The 24,458-nt window shown below is 37.6% G+C and overlaps 1 protein-coding gene across 3 annotated transcripts in view; it reads right to left on the bottom strand.

Annotated features, from left to right (window-relative positions):
* dnah7 (dynein, axonemal, heavy chain 7) overlaps positions 1 to 24,458 on the bottom strand; it is a 496,694-nt gene that overhangs the window by 104,393 nt on the left and 367,843 nt on the right. For all 3 annotated transcript variants that reach the window (XM_051930473.1, XM_051930475.1, XM_051930474.1), the window contains exons 49-50: positions 15,841 to 15,974; positions 2,573 to 2,908 (exon numbers count right to left, since the gene is read on the bottom strand). In XM_051930473.1, coding sequence (XP_051786433.1) covers positions 2,573 to 2,908; positions 15,841 to 15,974 — 470 coding nt within the window. The remainder of the gene's footprint in view (positions 1 to 2,572; positions 2,909 to 15,840; positions 15,975 to 24,458) is intronic.

Raw genomic sequence — 24,458 nt, 5'->3', positions numbered from 1 at the left:
CAAGAAAACAGAACTAAATACAAGGAGAACCTAAAAAACTCGAAACAGACAATACATGGGCCAAAGACTCTGATGCTGTGACTCTACCACAAATCTTTTTAACATAGTGCTGCTATCCATTTTTAGCATCTGAAGTCAGCAAAAAAAAAAACCAGACTGTTCAGTACAACAGGCACTCCTGTACGAAATATTGTTGAGAACCTTGATAACCTGAGCTACTTGCATAAAACACTCCTTATAATTTTACATCAGCAAGTCATCAAGTAATGAAGGAAATTTTCAATGGGGACACTTTACCATCACTTTTTACCACCACTTCCTAAAAGAAATGTAAGGATGACTTTAATATTACTGCGGTGAGTTGGCGCCCTGCCCAGGGTTTGTTTCCTGCCTTGCGCCCTGTGTTGGCTGGGATTGGATCCAGCAGACCCCATGAGACCCTGTAGTTAGGATATAGCGGGTTGGATAATGGATGGATGGATGGATGGACTTTAAAATTAAATTTTTGCCAATTTTCATACAGTACTTAAAATAACTTTGGAGATGTAGTAGTAATCATAACAGAAGCACCTTTTAAAGGCATTTGTTTCTCTTTGTCATTTGAAGCCCCTAAATCATCTCATACATATTTTTGAAGAGTTTGCCAGAGTACAAAAATTCTGTGTTGCACTGTACTGTGGGACAGGAATTCAGCCTTATGGATTCAAATCCTGCTCCCAACCACTGTCCGAGTAGAGTTTTACATTCCTCCCATTTCTGTGTGGATTTCCATCATGTTACCTGGGTTTTTCTGCCCCATAACAACAGACATGCACGTCAGGTTAACTGGCATCTCTGATCTCTGACATTTTGGTGAGTGTGAGTGTGCCCTGCAATATACTGGCATCCTGTCCATGGCCAGGTCCAGCCTTGCACCTAATACTGCCTAGATAGTCTTTGACCTACTACAACCCCATATTGGACAATGTCCAAGTCCAAGTTTATGCATTCCAGGTATAATTAAGTCCTGACTATATGTTATTATAGATTAGAACCTGCAGCCTGCCTAACTTGAACATTTGACCTGCCAAGGTCCTGGATGTTCCTAAAGTGCAATCACAAATCATTTGCATTAGTCATTCCTCTGCATATTGATGCTGAGTGAATATTTAACACACATTATATCTAAAGAATTCTATTCCTCTCAAAATTTGTGCGTCTATCATATCAGTTTATTAGAATATTTTACAATGCTTCATGAGTACTTCTAATTTTGTCTTTTTCACCAACAAATCATAGCTAAAAAATACAAATATGAAACATTTAGGAGGCAGGGCATGCAAAAGAGATGGGATGATGGTTCTAAATTCAAGTGTCAGAAAATTAAAAGATGAAGTGAGCTGCATGTAAAATAAGTGTTAGCAGTATGAAGAAGGCAATTCAATTGGCTGCCACTGACACAAGTAACTCTCGCCATATATGTGCAATTTTCTCCACAATATGCTGAATCAAGTTACCTTTTTTGGCATGTGTCATGGACAGTAATCTGCAATCATAACTTTGTTGTGACGTCTCTCACCTATTTCATGACTATAGGAAAAATAATGTTTTTTAGATCGAATCATAAAGATCACCAATAAAGGTAATTCTATTTATGAAACGTTAACAGTTTTATTTAGAAAGCTACAGTGGGTGCTTTGATTGTTAATGGTGGTGGTCGTGGGTTTGCTCTTACAAATTGTAAAAAAGGTGTTCTGGCTTCAGTTTGTTCAGTGCTCTTCTTCATTGGTGCTTTTACAGTATAAAGATCTGACCACAAAAAATTACTAAACATATATTAATGTCACTACCATTCAGTTTTATGTTTTAAACCTAACACTTAACAGTTTATATGATTGATGTCATAATATTTTTTATAAATTAGATACTATTAATTTTATAAAGTTAAATTTTTTTTTTCTATAAACGCGCAGTCAAAACATGGGAGACTTAAAAGTTAAGGTTATCTGACCAAAGGCTAGAACACATTACACTCAACAATATAATTCTCTAGTTTCAGGATTCTTTTTACTGATATACTGTGTTTAAATGTGCTTCCACATTTTGAAAGGTTTACATTATTTATGATGTTGTTAAGATATAATTTAGCTGGATTTTATTTTGAGGCTTAGGGCAAAATTTAGACTCATAAATAATATTCAAAAATAAAAGTATAGGGAAAAGGATTTACAGTAAGAGGAACTTAGGCTAAAAAAGAATAAATACTAAACATGCAATGCACAGAAGAGCTATGCATAATAAATTCTAGCTGTTACACTTGCTGCTCTTAGCCTATGGCCTTTTTCTTTTAAAATAGCATGCCTTTCTTCAATATGATCTGAATAAATTCACAACTAAATAAATAAATGCATGAAGAAACAAAAGGGAACCTAGAAAACAAACCTGAAATTTCAAACTCTGCCAAGATTTTAAACTTCAATCACAGGCTCATCAATATACAACCATATGGCTATTTCTTTAACAGCAGTGGCATGCCCAGATATCATAGATTAACACTCGCCATTACTGAGCAGTCCCTCTTTGAATACATTACCTTCTGTCAAGGTTATCAGATTTCTCCGAGTTTTCAATTGACAAAATGAAGAGGTTGATGAACCAAGAAAGGGAATATTGATACATGGGCTCAATGTTAGCCAGATCAGCAATTGAAAAGAACAGAATGGAGGAGTGAATGGAAATAGGTCTGTAGCCCAGACGGGTGGCATCGATTTTTTTTTCTGTGGCTTCAGCAATTTCCTGCTTTTCTGAGATCTCATTGGCCAACACTTTTGAGGATGAAAGGATCTTGATAGCAGTCTCATCTTCCAAGATATTACCCTCTGATGAAGATAGGACTTCCAAAATTTTATCTTCAATTTCTTTCAACTGCCTGTAAATTAATTAATAAGGAGAAACAAGTCATTTTATACGATTTATATAATATGACCAGTATAAAGGTACTTAAAAGGTGTCATTTTGCTTGACTTCTCACTTTAATAAATCCAAAAGGTCAAAAGAAAACTTTTCCAAATTGGTCAGTTATTTTAGAAGGGTTTCAGTTCTACTACTATAATTGATATTATCTGTATCATCAGTGAATGTGATCTCCTTGTTGTTAGCAAATGAGAATTAAAACACAATAACAGTGAAAATTATACACCAAGACTGCCGGATATAGCTGGACAAGGGTGCACGTGTTGATCTTCTTTTGACTCTGTATGATATTATTTATAATTTAGCTACAGTGTATGTTCATCTTCCTTCTAACAAGGCCATAATACATTCAATATGTGCCTCAATCAAGAGGCAGCATAAGCTGGGTAGCTTGTAGCCTCTTTTGGGGCCCTAAGCTGGGACCCAGCAACTTGACATTGTATACTGACACATACGGAAGAACTCCTTTCAGGCTCAATTGAGATATATAATAACCTATTGGGCAGGGAGGGGGCATTGTCACTAACATTGTCTTCTCCTTCTCTCCCTGCAGCACCGAGAAACCACCCAGTTAGAGCACATAGCTCTGCCCTTCACAGTTCCATGAGCATAAGAACTCTAGCTGCCTGGAAGGAGGAGTCTTTCTGGCAAGAGCAACCCGCAGGACAGAGCTCCCAAGCAAATAGACACTGATCCTACGGCTAAAGCTGAGCCTTTCATTTTCATTTTGTAAGCCCAAGGGCAAGATACCCAACGCCATAATGCATTTGTTATTGGTCTGACTTTTGTTGAATTAAACAAGATGACTCGATTGGCACCCCAAATTTGTCCTTAATAGCTGTCATTCCTGCACCTGGCTATATATATATATATATATATATATATATATATATATATATATATATATATATACAGTAGACCCCAGAAGTCGCAGTTCAGAGTTCGCGGCCTCAGTCATTTGCGGATTTTTCCTTAGAACCTAACTAATAAAATTGTTACCGGAAACTGCAAATATCCTCCGCAATTTTTATGGCTTTTTTCGTGACAATACTGTACTGTAGAGAGAACAGGAAGCAGCTGTAGAGAAAACCGTGACTTGGGATGGTGAAAGTAACAAATAGAATTTGAAACTGCAACTCCCAGCAGTCCCTGCTGTGGCTCTGATTAGTCTTCTGCTGAGAGTGCTGGGGCTGTTGAGTTCAAAGGATGTCAGCGCGACTTTTAAAAAGGGGGCCGGTGACCAGAAGCAAAAAAAAAAATCGTCTGCCGTCTTGCCTGTGTACATGAGGACTGTAAGTGGATTCATGGCCATCCTGCAAAGAAAGGAGCGCTCCTGAACCTGTCTTCACCATTTCAGTAACTACCGGTAGGACTATCTGTACATTCCCATTCAACGTGTGGATCGCTGGACTGTCTGTTTTCATTCGTTGCCATTTTTCATTAACTTTTTCATGATTTACTGTGTGTGTTTTGTTTGTGCTTTGTTGTATTTAATGTGTAATCGCCATAAGTGGAACAGGGGTGGTATCGATGTTTCCTTATTTCATTTGTTTTCATTAATTCTTTATTTGCTGATTGAGTACCAGTTTGCTATGTTTTTGTCTCTGTTTGTGAGTGTGCACGGGTCGAGTCAAGGCTGAATGTGTCTCTGGAATCTCCACCATAAAAATAAATAAATCACCGACTTCTCGATTGCGGCTTCGCACGACGTTACGCTTACTTAAAAGCCTGAACACTGCCTGTACTTTTTGGCTGATTGCTTTGTTTCTCTCTCCTCCCCCAGACATTCTCTGCTCCTGTTGGGGGGTTGTGCTCCCCTATGATGTTTGTCTATTGTTTAATTGACAACTAACTGCATACTGGGCTCCTTTTACTTCTGAAAGAGACATATTTGTTTGAAGTGTTTGAATAAAGTTCCTGTCTGTACAATCTCCTGTGTTTCTGTGCAATTCTGTGCCCCAAGCGTTGCACTTTGTACATATTGTTCCAGTAGTTTTTTAAATAGTTTTTACAGTTCATTAGCAGTGTGTAAAATAATTAGTGTTGCAGTAATTGTGATGCTCTTTGCATGAAAAAAGTGTTCCATTAAAATTTCACTTTTTCTTTGTTAATTGTGACGTTTACTTAAAGTGCAGCAAAAAAGTATTTGCCGTCCAGGGATGCACTAACCCCACATATGTGGCAGTTTAAGGGTTAAAGCCCCAAGATGCCGCCAAAACGAGCTGCACCGTCTAAGGCTTCTGGCAATTAAAATGTGCTTGCATGAATTACAGTACATATAGTGGTAACATCGGTATTTTACATTCTAGCACTGCGGGAGACATAGCAGTACAGTATACAGGTTTACCTTTACATTCTTTATTTTTAGGTAATGTATTAAGATGAGTTTGAAATTAAACTAAAATATTTGGGGGAATTTTTAGGGTTTAAACTATGAAAATAGGCATTTTTTTTAACCACATCCAAAATTTATATATATATATAATACATATAAGCATGACATTTTCAACTTTTGAAAAAAAAATCTGGTTTAAATATTAGCCTTATAGTGTATAATTGTAATATATAATTGTATGGGTATATCTGAATAATGGGTTAAGGTAAGGAAGCACTTTTTTTTTTGTTTATTAAATGTTAGCCATTTTGCCATTGCTGGCTGACTTGCAATTATCAACTCCATCATCTACACTACCTCTCTATCCATTTCTCTGCTCTACTTAGTTGAGAATTTGATCTTTTTGTGTTTGATTGGTCTACATAATTATGCAAATTCATTCCTGAGATGGAACCAGGAATGTTACTTCTTCGTATTTCCTGGTTTCCTGTGATTTCACAAAGAGATGGTTAATCCCACATTATTAAACAGGATGACTTGCTGAATACCTGAAATGTAAGCTGGGTAAAAGTACTGTCATTTTGTATTGTTCCATGTATTGAACCTCTATTCATTATGAAACTTCATAAACTCTATATGTTAAGTTGGGTTAACTGAACATAATTTTACAAACATTCACTCTGCTATTTTGGAGTAATACTGTGTTTTTTTGGTTTCGATCCTCCCATTATGACTCCCTGGTGAAATTTCTGAAACTGCATGAAGCCTTTTTTTTATATAGCATGAACAATAATGTAAATACAGATTTTCAAAGCAGTTTTTGAGTGATGCATCTTTTTTTGTGTTGGTCTCCTGTCACACTGCACCCTCTCAGGCAGTTTATTTCATTGAATTACTGATGTAGAATATAGCCTTCATTTTAAATAAGAACAAATTAAATTAATTACCATCAACTGAATTATTTTTGGTGTGATAATGCAGCTTTGGTTTTACAACCTCATTTTTCAATGGAACTTTTAAAAGGCACTGAAGTCTAAATTTTAAAATGTATCAACAGTAATATGCATGCAAAAAATCATGAACTTAAACTTTAAACACAATGTAGCCGTGATTGATTTTTAGGCTGGTTCAGCTTTACTATGCATGCAAAATTTCCTAAAGATTGACAAAGCTGTTTTGGAATCATACATGGTTTTTGGATTGTCCCATCCATTATAACTGCCCTTCCCAATTAAAGTTTTGAAATGCCATATAGCCATAATCGGTGAACAAGACAAGATTAAATCTAAGGATTAAAATAATATCCTTAGTATGCAAAACTGATAAATAACATCAAATGAAACTGAAAAATTCAAAAGACGTTAAGAGGGTATTACAATTTTATTTATTTAGATATAACATAACTTGTTAGATATAACAAGTTTTCTTTACATACTTTGACATGGTTTTTTTAATTTGTTCCTGTAAGATGTTATTGCTAGTTACAAGTTACAAAACAAGCACATTATAACAGTGTATTTTGTGCAAGGGGTGACATGTAACATTGGCTTGACACAGAACAGCAAGAAAACTAACAATGATTACTGATAAGCTAGTTTGCAATTACTTGTAGTTATCGGGAAATGCTAAGGTCTGTGTTTGTGTCCAATCCCTACAAGCAATCTGATTAGTCAGTTTGGACTTGGTGATGCAATCGAAAGAGAAAGTGCGAGTGTGAGACACACAAGGAAGAGTAAAGGCTTAGGAGACATGCTGAAAGTTACCTTCAAAGAAGAGAAGAATAAAAGCAGACAGAATGTGAGCAAGGAACCTTGAAATGACAGTCTGAGAAGCAGGTTTTATCAGATAATGCTCATGAGAGAGAGCACTGGTCAAAAGAAGTTCAGACACAAGAGGACAACAAGGAAAATCACTGAAGGTACACAAAGGGCAAGATACATTAAATATTTTGAAATTTATTCCATTACTTATATATGTGTGTGTGTATGTACTAGGGGGCTCTGCCCCCTGCTCGCTTTGCTCGCCAACCCCCGTGTTTGGTTTACTGGATATACAATACAATACAATTTATTTTTTGTATAGCCCAAAATCATACAAGAACTGCCACAATAGGCTTTAACAGGCCCTGCCTCTTGACAGCCCACCAGCCTTGACCCTCTAAGAAGACCAGAAAAAACTCCCAAAAAAAAACCCTTATAGGGAAAAAATGGAAGAAACCTTGGGAAAGGCAGTTCAAAGAGAGACCCCTTTCCAGGTAGGTTGGGCGTGCAGTGAGTGTCAAAAAGAAGGGGGTCAATACAATACAATACATAGAACAGAAAAAATCCTCAATACTATATAAAAATAAAAATTCTAGAAGTACGGAATAGAATTTCACATTAGATGATATCACATAATATGATTTGGATTTGTTTTAAGTCCTGGAGACCTAATTCATCAAGCTGCCTCCCCCACTTTGCCATTCCACATCTGAAATAGCGCTAATCCGATGAAGGACCCCTCATTCCCACGTACCCATTCATCAGGGATGACTTTACCTTAGGCAGGCAATCTACAATTTAAATAGATTATTTTCTTGGGAAATGTTATATATGCATTATTTTCACTTTTACTTTAAAGACTTTTGTAAAAACAATACTTGTTTCTTTATTTCCTGCCCCACACATGGTTACATCTCTTTCTTGCCAGACGTATAATGCTGCTCATGTTGTGAAGGGTGTTGCGGCTGAACGTACACTAAGGATATGCCTTTGGATCATTTGCTGTCTTTTTGCTGCTTGCTAGCTGCCTCTTCTGCCTGTCGCATGTCGTTTTAAGAGCTGGGAGCACATGATGCTTGCCTGCCAAAAGCAATCCAATAACTGCTAGCATAGAGGTCTGTTGACTTGTTTTAAATGATGGCTCAATGCCTGGTCTCGCGTGATGTTGTAAAAGCAATACCTGTCTTTTATTTCTGGCCCCGGGTGTGGTTGAATTCTTTCTTGCAAGGTGTATAACACTGTTCGCATTCGGGGGTGGGAGTAGCTGCTGTCGCACTGCCCTTCAATCTTTTTAAAGCCTGTACAGCCGCTGTCCTTTTTGCTACGGCCCTGGGACAATCTCTTGGCACCAAGTCTCATGTTTATGGTTCCCGCGAGACGCACCGTGGCAAGTCTCCTTGGTCTCGTGGGTCTTTAAAATGTCTTCCGAGATTATCACGTATCGTAGCCTTGCATTTGCTTTCCAGGACAGGATTTCTTTTTATAATAGAGATATATACTGTATATATAAATGTGTATGTGACTGGTGTTACCGACAATTCGCCAATGGTGGCAGCAGTTGCTCAAAGACAACTTCGTAGCTCCTCCACTGCGTACTCCTACTGCATAATGCCGACAGCTGCACACTGACACTCTGTTAACTATGCACTGGCTATCTGTTAAACAGTAAACCAATGGCAAAGAAACACAGCTGTCCTTTAGAAAACTCCCACTTAAACAGTATTTCAATGAGAAACAAACAGTCTTAATCGACCTTCTGCAGGATCAACTTGTTTGCTTTGCAGTCTTAACTGCATAACGTTCTTCTCACTCAATGTTTAGAAAATTTAAAAGAACAAGCCACAACCAGCTGAACTGCTCATTTTTCTGTCCTCTCTCCTCTAGACTGTGTCTGCCCCAGCTGGTGCTCCTGAGTCACTGAACCTGCTTGATGAGGAAGACTTTGTGAAACAAGACAAGTTGTGCACATGGATTCATACTGACCCTGCCATCTGAGTGCCTTTGCAGAAACAGAGATTCATCAGACCAGGCTACATTTTTCCACTCTTCAACTGTTCAGTTTTGGTGAGATTCTGCCCACTGCAACCTCAGCTTTCTGTTCTTGGCTGACAGGAGTGGAACCTGACATGGTCTTCTGCTATGGTAGCCCATCCACTTCAAGGTTCAATGTGTTGTGCATTCTGAGATGCATTTACTACAGTTATACTTTGTCCTATCTCATCAACAAGAAACTTCAACTCGCAGTACTGTCACTCATTGGATGTTTTTTGTTTTTTTGTACCATTTTAAGTAAACTCAAGAGACTGTTGTGTGTGAAATCACAACAGCATACAGCAGTTATAAAAGTTTTCAAACCATGCCATGACTGAAATCACAGAGATCACATTTTGTTCCCATTCTGGTGTTTAATATGAACATTAACAAATGTTCCTGACCTGTATTGGCTTTATTTTATGCATTGCTCTGCTGCCACACATTTGGCTGATTAGATAATTGCATAAAGTGTATAGATGTTCTTAATAATTTGCTCAGTTAGTGAAAATATCAAGAGTGTGAAACACAGAGAAAAGGAAACCTGGTGTTCTAGAGGAAAGAAACTGGGAAAGCCACCCCACTAGATAATCAAAACCTAATTTCTGGCTTACAACCCAATCTCAGAAAAAAAGTTAATATAGCAAAGCCACATAATGAACAATATCGGATGGCAGATTGGAAACAAATTAAGTGAGTTAAAGGTAAATGAGATTGGTTTTTAGCCACATGGAATGTGAGAAGCCTCTACAAACTAGAAGTAATAAGAAACTTAAAAGCTGAACTGAACAAATATAAAGTGGATATAACTGCATTGCAGGAAATCAGATGGAAAGAAACTAATATCATACATGCAGGAGAATACAGTGTGTTTTACAGTGGGCATGGACAGAACTCTTTCGGCACCAGACTTGCATTTTGTAAGAACGTGAAGAGAGAAAAAATTGGATTCCAAGCAATTAACGAAAGATTATGTACAATAACAGTAAAACCATCAATATTTAATTTTGCATTAATTTGTGCACATGCACCACTGCTGAAGAAGCAAATTAATAATTTATTAAAAAAATAGAAAAAATATTTAGGAAACTGCTGAAATATCATATAAAAATTATTTTGGGAGATATGAATGCAGAGGGAGGTTAGGAAAAAATTTACAGGCATACAAATAGAACAGAAAATGAAGTAATCAATGACAATCGCACAGATTTATTTTGTTATGGGAATGAATATGACAGTGAGTAGTATGTGAGTAGTACATACTTCCTCTATAACAAAATTCATAAAGTAACATGGCAGTCACCGTAGAGCAGAACAGAGATTCAAATTGATATCATGTGATGTCCGTAGTTAACCATGGAGCTGATACGGATAATGACCACTACCTGGTAGTTAAATTTCCCTTGTTAAAAGAAATTCTGGGAGTAAAGAAAAGAAAATTGATATGAAAAAAACAAAATTGAACAAATAAATTAGGTACCAAAGCACGATAGAAAATGAGTTGACAAATATGGAAGAGAAGTCATAAGGTGACATTAATGAAAAACTGAACATGCTCAAGGAGATTATAATAAATATTTCAGTTTAAAATAATGGACATTTAAAGGTGGAAAACAGGAAAGAGTTGTGTGATGATTAGAAGAAAGAAATAAGACAAGAGCTAAAATGATTTAAACACAGACAAGATATAGCTTGAGGAAATATTTAAAAAGGGAAGAGAAGCAAAGACAGTATTAAACAGAAAGAAGACAGCATTGGAAAGGGAAAGGGTAGGAGAAATGCAAGAAATTAGTAGAGAAATGGACAGTAGAAACATGTACTTAGGAATTAGACAATTTAAGAAAGATTTCCAACTAAGAACAAAAACTGGCAAAGACAATAAAGGCATAATAATGGGAGATTCTAGAAAGATGGCTAAATGTTTTGAAGATCTTCTCAATAATAAGGTAGGGAGAATAGAAGAAAGCTTGGAATGGGCACTTACAGGCCCTGAGAGGGAAGAAAACACCATCAAAGAACTAACAATAGAGGAGGTAAGGAAGCAATAAAATCAAAAAAAAAGAACAGAATACCTTGAGAGGATGGCATTGCAGCTAAGCTCTTGAAATATGGTGGATTAATGATAACTAAGCAAATGTACAAACTAATTCAAAAAGTTTAGAGATGTGAGCAAATGCCACAAGAATGGAATATGCCCAATTCACAAAAGTAAAGATAAAACTGATTGTAGTAAATACAGAGGAATAACATTATAGAATGTACCTAACAAAGTTTTCTGCAAGGTAATAGTAAGAAAGCTGGAGAAATACGCAGAAAAAAATGGTGGGAACAACCAAAGAGTATTTAGGAAAGACACGTTCACCACTGATCACGTTTTCACATTAAGATCTATACATGAAAAATGCCATGAATACAATATAACTTTGCATCAGTTATTCATGGATTACAAGCAGGCCTTTGACAACATGGTTAGAGGACATGTAAAAAATTATTAGAAGACTTTAGAATACCAAAAAAGCTAAGAGGCTTTATAGTCATGACGCTACAAGAGAAAAAAAGTAAGGATATAAAGTTAGCTGTCAAAAGGTTTTCACATTAAGGACGTACACAAGGGGATATTCCAACATCAATGATCTTTATTCTAAGCTAGTGAGGAAGCTAAAGATAAATCCAGGTGACTACTGTATATGTATAAAAGAGTAACCTGGTGTTTACCTATGCCGATGACATTGTTCTAAATGCTAGAAACCAAAATACCCTGATAAAGATAGCAAGTATACTTGATAAGAAATCTAAGAGAATATGTCTGTAAATCAATCAGAACAAGACAAAATACGCGATAAGTACAAAGAGAAGAGTAAGATTTAGCAATGAAGAGACATTGAACTACAGTAATAAAACATTTGAGAGGGTGAATGAATTCAAATATTTAGAAATAATCTATAATAAAAACTACAAGAAACATTCTGAAATTAATGCAAGATTAGCTGTGGTAAACAAGTATTATTATGCTTAACAAAGCTATTGACCAGTGTGATAGACGGCCGGGGACCTTGCCCCACTGGGAGACCTGGAGCAGCAGTGGACCAGGAGAGGGGCAATTTCTACCCTGGGACACAAGATGACAGCTCTCCGGGATTACATGGGAACCACGGAGCTGGGAAGCTCAAACCTGTGGAGACCCATGGCCAGAGCCATGGACTGCAGCATTTCCACCACACCAGGAAGTGCTGCCCGAACAGGAACCAGGTACACCCAGAGTGCTTCTGGGTGCCCATGCAGCACTTCCACCACATCAGGAAGTGCTGCAGGACGTCATCAGGGAGCACCTGGAGCACATCCGGGTGCATTATAAAAGGGGCCGCCTCACTCCATTCAGGGAGCCGGAGTCAGGTGGAAGAGGACGGAGCTTGCAGGAGAGGAGAGGAGAGGAGTGGAGGCAGTGAAGAAAAGTCAATAGAGAGAGAAGAAAAGGACTGTGAGCTATTATTGTGGTGGTTTGTACACTGTGTGTACTGTGCTGTGCAAGAACTGAAAATAAAATGAGTATGTTGTGGACATCTAGTGTTGTGTATGTCTTTGTCCGGGGCATCTTTCACACCAGAAAACAAAAGGTGCAGATTTAAAACATCATGATGAAACGAGTATTTCTGTATAGGGCTGAATGATGTACATTAACAAAAAGTGAAGAAAACATGCTGTGAACCTGGTAAAGAAAGGTTTTGAGGAAGATATTTGGGCCAGTAAATGAAGATTGCACATGAAGGATCCATATTACTAACCGAGAATGCTAAACCGGATGGACGCAGGGACATCCGGCCATGGGCCGTAGCCGCAAAAAGACGTACTGCGCGGGCGCCCCAAGAAATGAGGGGCTGCGAGAGGCGGATGAGGGGCCGCGAGAGGCGGACAAGACCACAGAAAAAAGGAGTGAGCACAGAAAAAAGGAGTCAAAGAAATGAGGCGCCGCGAGCACAGAAAAAAGGAAAAGGCACAGAAAAAAGTAGTCAAACGCAGGCGCCGCACGAAACCCATTGCACACGAAACTAGCACACAAAAAAAAAGAAGACGCTCGCGCACAACAGCAAGGCACCCCCCCCCCCCACAGGCACCGGACGGGACACACACCAAGAGGGGGATTCAACAAGCCCCTGGAACACAAAAAAAAAGAACACAAAACCACCCCACACACCCTACAAGCAACGGACGAGACACACACAAAGAGGGGGATTCAACAAGCCCCTGGAACACAAAAAGAAAGAAGACGCTCGCGCAACAACAATCCTCACCCCCCCCCCCCCCCCCCATCAATAAGAAGTGACACCCAAAGCCACATTTCTAAAGGAAACGTCCATATTAAACATACGTCATCTCAACACCTTCACACTAGGCAGCATAGGTGTCAGCATAGGTGGATCTCCTTACAATAAAGCACTATTAACCGTTCAACTGCAGAAAAGGCTCCATATTAACAGTGAGTGCGATCCTCCTTATTACTTATCCATATTTCGCATGCTGAGGAACAAACAAGTCATGAATACACGGTCACGGGTACAAAACGATTCGGATCGGATAACGGGACCAAACACACGAACACGAATGAAACAACAAAATACACGGTGGCGCATACAACGCGCTTCGGAAACTCCGGGAGAAAAAATGTCTCGGATCAAAAAACGCAAAGCTCAAGTAACCCCGTTACAGAGACGTGCCCAAATGGACAGACACAATGAACGTAGACGCATACAGCGCGCGTCTCAAAGTGCTGCATCGAAACAAGCACGATTTCAAACTGAAAGAGCTCGCGTCTCAGACATACAAAAAAGGGAGCGAAGAGACAGAATAAATGAATGCAGATGTGTACAATGCGCATATGAACTGCCAGAAAACAAGCAAGCAAGACTCCAAAAGCAGAAAGCTCAACTGACCGACATACAAAAACGGACAAGGCTCGATACAAACAATGCACGACGTAGACTGAAACGGACTTTTCGCAAAGCGGAGGCGAATCAATTAAAAATCCAAAATAGCGCGTCACAAATAATGGACATGCAACAACGCGGCACTCAAACGCCACAAGCAAAACATGCCCGTCGCGGACATCAACGCCAGACACCTGCTAAACGCTTACGCCAGTTGGCTGACAACGCCTTCAATAATGAGTCCACTATTGAGGAAAATTCATTGGGATTAATGAATGTCATTTGCAATCATTGTCATTCACTTAACTTCCCAGAAGAAACAACTGGCAATACAAATAATGAATTTACACGTTGTTGTCAAAAGGGGCAGATTAGACTGCCTCCTTTACATTCATATCCTGAAAAACTACAGAAGCTTCTAACTAACGATGTGCCTGAAAGTAAAAACTTTATGAACTGCATTAGATCCTACAAAAGTTCATTTGCTTTTGCATCTACCGGAGTACATATCAGGCCACCAAAAGGCAATGGCCCATACTGCTTTCGCATATGTAGACAAATATTGCATCGCATTGGAACAGTGCACCCTGAAACAAATCAACAACGCAAATATGCACAGGTCATATCATTACTTCCTGGAGAGACACGACTCTTTCTAAGCTCTGACAAAGTTGACTCTGATGACGACAATGAACATCTGAATTTCCCCGGCCGGATTACCACAACACAACCTTACCCTTAAAAACGGAACAATAATCATGCTATTAAGAAACCTTAACACTAAACAGGGTTTATGCAATGGCACACGGTTAGTCGTCAACACCATGACACACAATGTTATTCAAGCAACAGTTCTTACAGGATCACATGCTAACAATACTGTTCTCATTCCTAGAATTGACCTTACGAGTTCTGACCTAGAATTACCTTTTACATTGAAACGCCGACAGTTCCCCATTAAACCTGCATTTGCCATGACCATCAACAAATCACAAGGACAAACCATGGACAAGGTTGGCATCTACCTCTCTGAACCCGTTTTTGGACATGGACAACTTTATGTTGCCTTCTCACGTGTTCGACGTTCATCTGACGTTAAAGTTAAAGTTATAAATGATCCATGCCAAGGAAGACTCATTCAAGGACAAGACACCATCTTTACTACTAATGTTGTATACAAAGAAATATTCCAATAAAACATTACTCTATGCCAAACACTCTATTTTTTATTTCTATAGGCATCATCCAAACCTGCACACTATTCTATATCTAATTCATACATCTCACTCTTTGTCATGCCCCAACGCCAGGGGTTGGCAAGCGAAGCGAGCAGGGGGCGGAGCCCCCTAGTAAGGACTAATACTGAAGTCATGGAGATAGAGGAGAATATAGACCTATTGATAGAAGCAAAAATCAGAAGACTGAAGTAGCTGTGACACATGGTAAGGTTTGAAGTTGATAGAACCCTTAAGAAACAAATAAATAGTATCCCACAAAGCAGCGGAAATGTTAGACAACCAAGAAAAACACTGGATGGAGGAAGTGGAGGCTGAACTGAGGGAAATTCCAGTGAGGGGATGGAAAAAAAAGCAAAGAGACAGAGAGCAATGGGGCAGAACCATTAAGGCAGCCAAGGCCTTCCATGGGATGTAGCACCACTGGGAATGTCAAAAAAAAAAACTTCCCAAAAGAAGTATTTATATTTCACTATCCAATTCTGATTCACAAAAGTTTCTGTAATTTTTTTTCTATTCCCATTTTTCTATGAAATTTTTTTTCTGAAACAGAATTTCCCCTTCAGAAAATGTAATAAAAAAGCTATTCAATGAGAAAAATGTACCTTTTATTTTCTGCACTCTGGAGAATGAGCGCCTGCTTCTCCTCCTCCAAGTCAGGTCTTTCTCTTGCCACCACAATTCCCAAAAGCTGGTCCTGCATTCCTTCTGGGGTTATCATGAAGTTAAGCAGAGTCACCTGATTATTGAAAAGAGCAGACAAATAGTGTAATTAACAGTATCTTTGTTCTACAAGACACTAGTATTTTACAGTCATATTTCTAATAACCAGGCACTGATTTTGCACAATAAATCACTTCACTGCTAATGTACTATAATATCAGGTAATGCTTTGCCAAAATAATGTTAAAAATGATCAGCAGATGTTCTGACTGTCACAAGAGTATAGCAATCATATTAGCACTTAATTTTCTCATTCAGATAAAGTTAACAATAATTTTATCATGTACCAACAGTAATTTATCTTTTATTGGGCTCTCAGTAAAACACACTGAAGTTATATTCACTTAAAGAGTTTTGTCTATGAGTGGCAAAATAGTGTGGCAGCCTCATAGCTTTTAGTGATGTGGGTTCAGCAGTTGTCAGCAGAGGAGTTTTTGTGTTATTCCTGTGCCAATGCTGGGTTCATCATGCACCTGAACAACATGCCTGTTAAGTTAATGGTGTTGTGATTGAACTACTTAGGAAACTATTTTCTTGGTTTTGCAATGTTTTTATTGAAATCCGTATGTGGCAATATTAGTTTATTATGTCACAGAATATTCTTAGAAGGACTTTGTTTTATTTTTCTGAGAAAACTTTTACTTTTTACTTTTTTCTTCTTGTGGCAGCATTTTGTTTTGATTGTGGGTGCCACCATTTCACAGAATGTGTTCTAAGACATGACACTTGGTTGCTGTGTGGCATGGTTCCATTTGTCTCAATATAATGGTTTAAATACCAGTGTAACACTCCTCTCTCTATTATTAATTTGGATCAACAAATAAAAATAAAACTCTTGCTTTGTGTTTCAGTTCTTATCTTTCTAGTGCCGCATTTCAGTTTTTTTTCCCTTTCTGACTTTGATCCTGCTTAACATATTGGTTTAGGCATTTGGTTTCTTGTCAGTCTTTTTTTTGGTATGTTAACTCCCAGCCTCAGATATTCATTCTGCCTGTGTAGGTATGTTGATATACTGATGTCCTGTACAAAGTTGGTTTCTGCCTTAAGATGGATTCTATTGGGACAGGCTTTGGCTGCTTGCACTCGAGAATTCCAGTAAATGAAATTTGAAAATGCATAAATAAAATGAGAACTGCTTGAAAGAATTGAGGAAAAAAAAACAGGAAAATATGTTTGAAAATAAATTTAGAGCACTTGGCGCTAGGTTTGAGCAAACATTCACGACTCATATTTGAAATAGCTGAACAACTGGAATCTACCACTGATGTAAAAGCAATGGCTGGAAATTCCAAATGCAAAGTGCTTGGAAACAGACTAACTGCAATGAAAGATGGATGCAGAAGGAATAATATTAGAATCGAAGGTCTCTCTGAAAATCATGAAATTCCAAACCCAATGAAATCCGTAGCTGAACTATTCTCTAGAATAATTGGAGAGGACAGCTTATCACATATGTGGCTTGAATACCTCAAAACCTAGGACTCTCATTGTCCGCGTTGAATTAAATTACAATTTAAATTACATATAATGTTACTTCTCAGACAGAAACAAGAGATTATATTTGAAAATAACCACATTCATATTTTCCTTGATTTCTCTCCGTCAACAGCTGCTAAATGTGGTGCATTTTACAACATTAAACAGCGCTTACAGAAAACCAAGATCAGTTACAGCCTCTTGTATCCTGCCAAACTGAAAGTGGACATTCAAGACAAGTCCTACAATATTACTTCTACAGAGGAATACAGAAAAAGAGCTAAGAAAACTGATCCCAACACTTTTTGAAATACAATCGTGAGTCACATCCGGTCCTGGCATGGCAAAGATCTTACCTACTGTTTGATCTGCTTGCAATGATACTGGTACCATAATTATACATCCTATTTCTTTCTCTGCCATTTTTTGTTTATGTTTTAATTAAAATTACAGAGGATATAGAAAAGAATTACCCCCTTCGAAATATTCCCATTTTTTTTTGCTTTACAGCCTTAAATGAAAACACACACAAAAAATATTTCTTCCCAGCTTTACTTACTCAATGCAACCTATAACATCCAAGTGAAAGATATCACAGCTGCAGTTCAGAAAAATTATAAAAAATCAAAAACAAGACGTACTGAGATTAATAAAGGATCAACCCCTCCTAAACAATATTTGTAAACTCAATCAGGTGTAAGTAACCACCATTTCCATTGCAGACCATTGTTACTGGCTTCCATCTGTGATCAATTGTAATCAGTGTGATTAGTGAAGCATAAAAACAGCTGTTCCTGAAGCATTCCCTTGCTTGGTAGTGCAACTGACAGCAAGAGGGTGATTCTTTTCTATACCCACTGTATATGCGTGCATGTATGTATGTGTCATTTTTTTTTTCATAGAAGACTGTTTAATATCATACCCTTGGTTTATTGTATTGCTTACTATCAAACGTTATCCGCTTATCCAGAGCTACTGTTTAACATCATTACCTGGGTTCACTCTCTCAAGACTGTTTAAGATTATATTTTATGTTTATAGAATTTGGATGGTACTGTCAATAAATATCTCTATTTTAATTCCTTATACACTGCTGCTGGGGAGATGGTTTTGTTTTGGATGTGCTCTGTCTCTAGGTATGTCAGAGGACTGGGACTTTGTGAAGTGTGGTCTAGCCTCACATGGGGGGGGGGGGGGGGGGGGGGGGGGGGGGATGGGGGATGAGTGTGGGAGAGAAAGAGAGCAAGCTATTTATAATCTATCCTTTTAATCCTTATAATTGTAAGTGCCAACTTAACAATAGGCTTCATAGCAATAACTCCTGAAAAAGTTGGAAATTAAGGTCAAAGCTATCTTATGTAATAATGTACTATTTTAAATTAAGACTACAAAATGTCAACAAAAGTTCAGAAGCAATGTCTCCAAGACCTAACAGTTAACTTTGTGAGCTGGAATGTTAAAGGTCTCAATCATGAATTAAAGAGAAAGAAAGTATTCTCCCTCCTAACAGGTCTAAATGCTCAGACCCACTTTTTAAGCAAGGATCAGTTTCGGCTGCACAGAGATTGACCTGGCCAAATATTCCATTCCAGCTTTACAAAGAAAGCTAGAGGTGTGGGAATTCTTATACATGGATCTCATTTGTAATATCAGATATAGTTACTGATCCTGAAGGGCAATATGTGATTGTCATGGGTAATTTATTTAACTGTAAATTGATTTTGATAAATATCTACGCATTGTGGTGAACGGCTGGGACCCTTGCCTAGCTGGGACACCTGGAGAGTGGAAGGACTGGGAGGGAAGCAATATTTCCCCTGGGACATGAGAGGGCAGCCAGGTTGGAGTTAGGACCATGGGAGCTGAGCTTGGAAGGATGCCCCCTGTCACCACTGCTTTTTGCAGTTGCCACTGAGCCACTGGCAGTTAACTGTTGAAATGCTTGTGAGATAAAGGGGATTATCAGAAAAGGACTTGAACAGAAAATTTCACTATATGCAGATGATATGGTACTGTATGTATCAGATCCACAGAATACTGTGCCTGCAGTACTAACAGCAGTAACAGAATTTCAAAAGATTTTTGGTCTCTTAATTAATTTGAATAAAAGTGTGCTCTTTCCAGTTAACTCTCAAGCACACAATATTAGATTGGACACCTTCCCTTTTGTCATCGCAGATCAGTTTAAATACCTAGGGGTAAACATCACAAGTAAACATAAAGCTCTTTATCAACAAAATTTTGCTGTCTGCATGGAAAATCTTGCAGAGATTTGCATAGATGGTCTACCCTCCATCCTACTTTAGCTGGAAGAATTAACACTGTCAAGATGAATATCTTTCCTAAGCTTCTTTTTCTGTTTCAAAGCATTCTAATATACATCAATAAACAATTCTTTAAGAAGTTAGATTCAATCATAACCTCATTTATTTGGAATTAAAAACATCCACGTATCCAAAGGGTGACCCTACAATGACCTAAGGCACAAGGTGGCATGGGTCTACATAACTTTCAATTTTATTACTGGGTGGCAGATATACTGTACAAGCTATAAAAACCTGGACATTGACACAAATAGATGAACATACACAGGCTTGGTCCGCAATAGAAATAAAATCCTGCAGTACTTCTTTGTATTCCTTTCTTTGTACCCCATTAAATACTAGTTATCGCCAATATACTAACAACCCAATTATGCTCCATTCACTCAGAATATGGAACCAATGTATGGGACCTCTGCACGAATACCACCTTTTTCCACCCTCTCAAATGTACACAGTTTTTAATGTCTGTAAAACATTTGGGATTAAATCATTTAGAGATCTGTACATAGATGTCTTCGTATCCTACGAACAATTATACTCCAAATTTAACTTTCCAGCAACACATTTCTTTCACTACCTCCAAATTAGAAACTTTGCTAAACAAAACCTGCCCAATTTTCCTCACCTCCCACCTACTTCCATTCCAAAAAAAAGCATTTCTATACTATATAAGAACATTTTAATATCCCTCCCTTTCAAAGATCACAGAGTACAGTGGGAAAAGGATCTCTCAATCAACATTTTAGAATAGGAGTGAAGGGTAGCAATGCACAGAAATCACTTGAGCTCCATATGCGCAAAACATACAATTATTCAACTTAAAATCATCTATCGTGCACATCTGTCTCATTTAAAACTGTCCAAAATGTTTCCAGGGCTAGATCCAACCTGCGAACGTTGCAATCAAGTTCCAGCCTCACTGGGCCATATGTTTTGGGCGTGCACAAAATTAACATAATTTTGGACCAAAATCTTTAAATGCCTTTGAGACAGCCTTGGTGTCACTATCCCTCCTAATCCACTAACAGCTGTGTTTGGTGTACTTCCAGATGGGCTTAAAGTGGAGAAGGACAAACAAACTGTAATTGCCTTTACTTCACTATTGGACGTATCTTGCTCAACTGGAAAAATCCTAACTCACCTCTTTTAAGTCAGGGGGTAACTGATGTTATATACTTTTTGAAATTGGTAAAAAATCAACTTCTCACTTAGAGGATCTGTGCAAAACTTTTTAAAAACCTGTCAGGAACTAATCAATAACATTTTAGAATAAGCATTTAAATTGAGGAAGTGGATTCTCTTCCCTTTTTTATTCTGTTTATTTATTTACTTATTTTTCCTACTATTAAATTTTTACTCTGCTGGCCTAGCTTTCTTTCTCATGGGTTGGAGTTGATTTGACTTGAACCTAGTTTTGTAAAATTTGACTTGCTTGTATGGAATGTTATTTGGTTTTAATAAATTCAATAAAATGTAAGCAAAAAAAGAGAATAGCTGTAAATTACAATAACTGGTAAAAGTATTCCACATTTTGGTGACACTAATCTATTGATAAGTTAAACTCAGGGGTTTCATTCACAGTATTTAATTCTGATTCACAATTAATAACATTTTAAGCAAGCAGCCAAACAGGAATAAACTCATCACTTATACAGTGGACTCCATCCAAGAATTAGAGGTAAAGCTAAAGATGGGAGAAGATTTACAAAAACATGGTGGGACAAATGAGGGTATACATTAAAGTGTAGGCATCCAAAAACCAAAAGGCAAAAATTAGCAAAAACTGAACAGGTTTAAAAGAAACAAAAACCCTAAATTACTAAACTCTAAAATGACAAAACCTTTTCTTTAGGCAATCTATAATGAATGTCTTTGCTTGTTTTTTAATTCAGTTCTCCATAGACAGTAAGTACATAATAATAATAATAATAATACATTTAATTTATATAGTAGCTTTCCCAAGTCTAGAGCATAGAAGGAAGTGGAGTCAAAGCCAGAGCCTTGGGTGATACCTGACACTTATTTACTCAGTAAGGTTTGTCTCTCTTCGTCTAAAATGATGCTAAAGGCCAATTCATATTTTTCGAGTGTAGCACATACTGCCAATTTCCATTTTAGTAGCCCTGGAACTCAAGTCCTTGGCTTAAGAAATCACTGCCAGACACTGTTAATAGCTTCTTCTTGACTGGGCCTCTCTTTGGAATGCAGCATCTGAACCTTATGTGATAAAACGATCAATCATCAAGTGATACCCCAGAGATGTCTCTGTGAGGCAGCATCTAAATACTTACTCAGTGACAAAGGACCATAATTCAATGATTGGCAAACTTGATGGACAAACCTTAACTGGAGTAGTCAACCAAAAAAGCTATGTAAAAGCTATGCATTCATCTTCGGTGCCACCGTCATAAGCCCATAAGTTGTCAGAAAAATGATTGATTGATGTTAATCAGTTAATTAATTATCATTATTGCCTTTGGAAATACCAGTAATTATAAAAAAATACTTACAAAGCATCAGTAAAGTGTTTATTCATCTCTACAATGTGACCTACTAACAAAACTTCACTTTGGAGTGCTCTGAGGTGGCTTAACTGAGACACATATCTCTTGATATTACATATTTAGTATAAGACCTGTGAATCCTTCATATTAACAAGGAATTTTGCTATCACGTCAATATGCAATACTGCACGGAGATGAATAACCTATTTACAAATGTTTCATAAATGTCATGAAGACTACAAGAAGCCTTTGTTTGAGGTCTTGTTACATAAGAGTAAATAAGTAATAAGTGCATTTTTCCAGTACCTAAACTAAAGTGTTACCAAAATGCTTAAGTTGTCGTTTAGTTTTTGCTTTACCCTATTCTATAGAGTTTGCTTTCTTGATTGTGCCAAAATGTTGTCAACGCCAAACGCAAAAGAGAATTAATGATTTTTGTGCTATATCAATTATCTGCTCCTTTGTAAGAAATATTTTTTGTTGAGCAGACAAGTGAAAATAGCACTGAAAGAAAGGTAAGCGCTTAAAACTATGGCAAAGAATACACATATTCATTTCTTGGAAATGTTTGTGGGCCAGACAACTAAACAATGATTGTGTGGCCAGAACTTGAAAATCATAATTCTAGATATTTGATAGTGCAGTCAATCAATAGCTTTTATGACAAATGTGGCCATCTCCTGCTGACTGAATGTATGCTCGGAGTGTGGCATATACAGGTACCATAGTGACGTCAATTCAATGCTAATTGTTATATTGGTCCCGAGTTTTATTGATATTCCATATGAAAAAGATACTCAATATGGACAATTTTTCACAGTTGAAATTCTTTTTTTAAAACCTAACCACAGTTTAATATCTATTTACACTTTGTTTTAATTAGTGTGTGTTTCATTATTAAAGACCAACAGGTTAGCCCGTTTTTCAAATTTAATTTGAGATCCATTATTGATGAGTGTAGATGTTTGTGTAAGGGAGTGCTGCCTGTGACAGACCAACATCCAGTCCAAATTTGGATTCCACCTTGTGTGTGATGCTGCCAGGATATGTTCCACCTCCATGTCACCCTCAAATTGCATAAAGTGGATTAAGTAAATTAATGATTGCAAGATGATGTTGAGCCTTGCCTTTAATTTCTCCAGACAAGACTGTACCTGTCTTGAATCTAAACTCATGAGGACATAGCAAGTATGTATTTATCTACTGATTTTTCCTATAGAGAAAGTTTTTTTTTTTGGTAATGTATATACAGGTACATACTCAATTAATTATAAATTATTTTAAAATTGTTTCCTGCTCAGACCTCCCATCCACGGTTGGTTCTTATCTTGTGCTTGATGCTGCTGATGTGTTAGGCTCCCTGCAACTCCATATTAAAATAAGCGTGACGAGAAAATAAATGAATGAATATTTTCTGCCTGTAATTCTAATCAAGCCTCATCATCACAAGCAAGTCAAGCAGCTAACTGCATACACTGTAGAGCACCATTACAACCAGGATGGCAGAGTGTGCTTGTGGTCCCACCGTTGCCTAGACAACAGACTCCCACAGGAGACACTTGAAGTGATTTGAGTCGCAGGCCTTCCAATTTCACACCGGTGTAAATGAGATATACTAGGGTACTTTGGGTAGTTTCATTTTTCTGTGTGGAAGCCACAGTAGACTGGAAATGGATTCTGCCCTGCAGAGACTGACCTATTTTATAATGCAGAATTAAAGGTAAAAGTGCTGCTGACTGCTCTACAGGAATCCTCTGCTTATCCTGCAGGTTAACGTGTATTGATAATATGGCTGTTGACCTGAGACAGTGTAAAGTGAGCATGGGCTGCATGCGTAATATATTTAGTTATATTCTGTATATAAAAAAATGCAAAAAAAAAAAAAAAAAGGTTTTATTTTTCATTTGATGCTATTGGCTGCTTTTTACTAAGGACAGAGCCCTAACATCCTTAAGTTCCAATGCATTACCATTTACTGTAAACACATCCAGGTTTTTTAAAGTAAGGATCTTTTTAAAATGATATGTGCTTTGATGTGTATATTGATGCACTCATTTCAATGCAGCATTACTTTAATCTGTTCTCTACTTAATGTTGCATAGTAGCAACCCTTGGCAGCCAGCAGCCTGATCAGAACCTTTTAAGACAGGTTGAAATTCAGTAATCACAATATTGAGTGACTGCATATGTTACGAC

This window comes from Erpetoichthys calabaricus, chromosome 8 (assembly GCF_900747795.2).
Source record: "Erpetoichthys calabaricus chromosome 8, fErpCal1.3, whole genome shotgun sequence".
In the NCBI taxonomy this organism is placed as follows: domain Eukaryota; kingdom Metazoa; phylum Chordata; class Cladistia; order Polypteriformes; family Polypteridae; genus Erpetoichthys; species Erpetoichthys calabaricus.
This window is presented reverse-complemented; position numbering and strand designations above follow the sequence as displayed.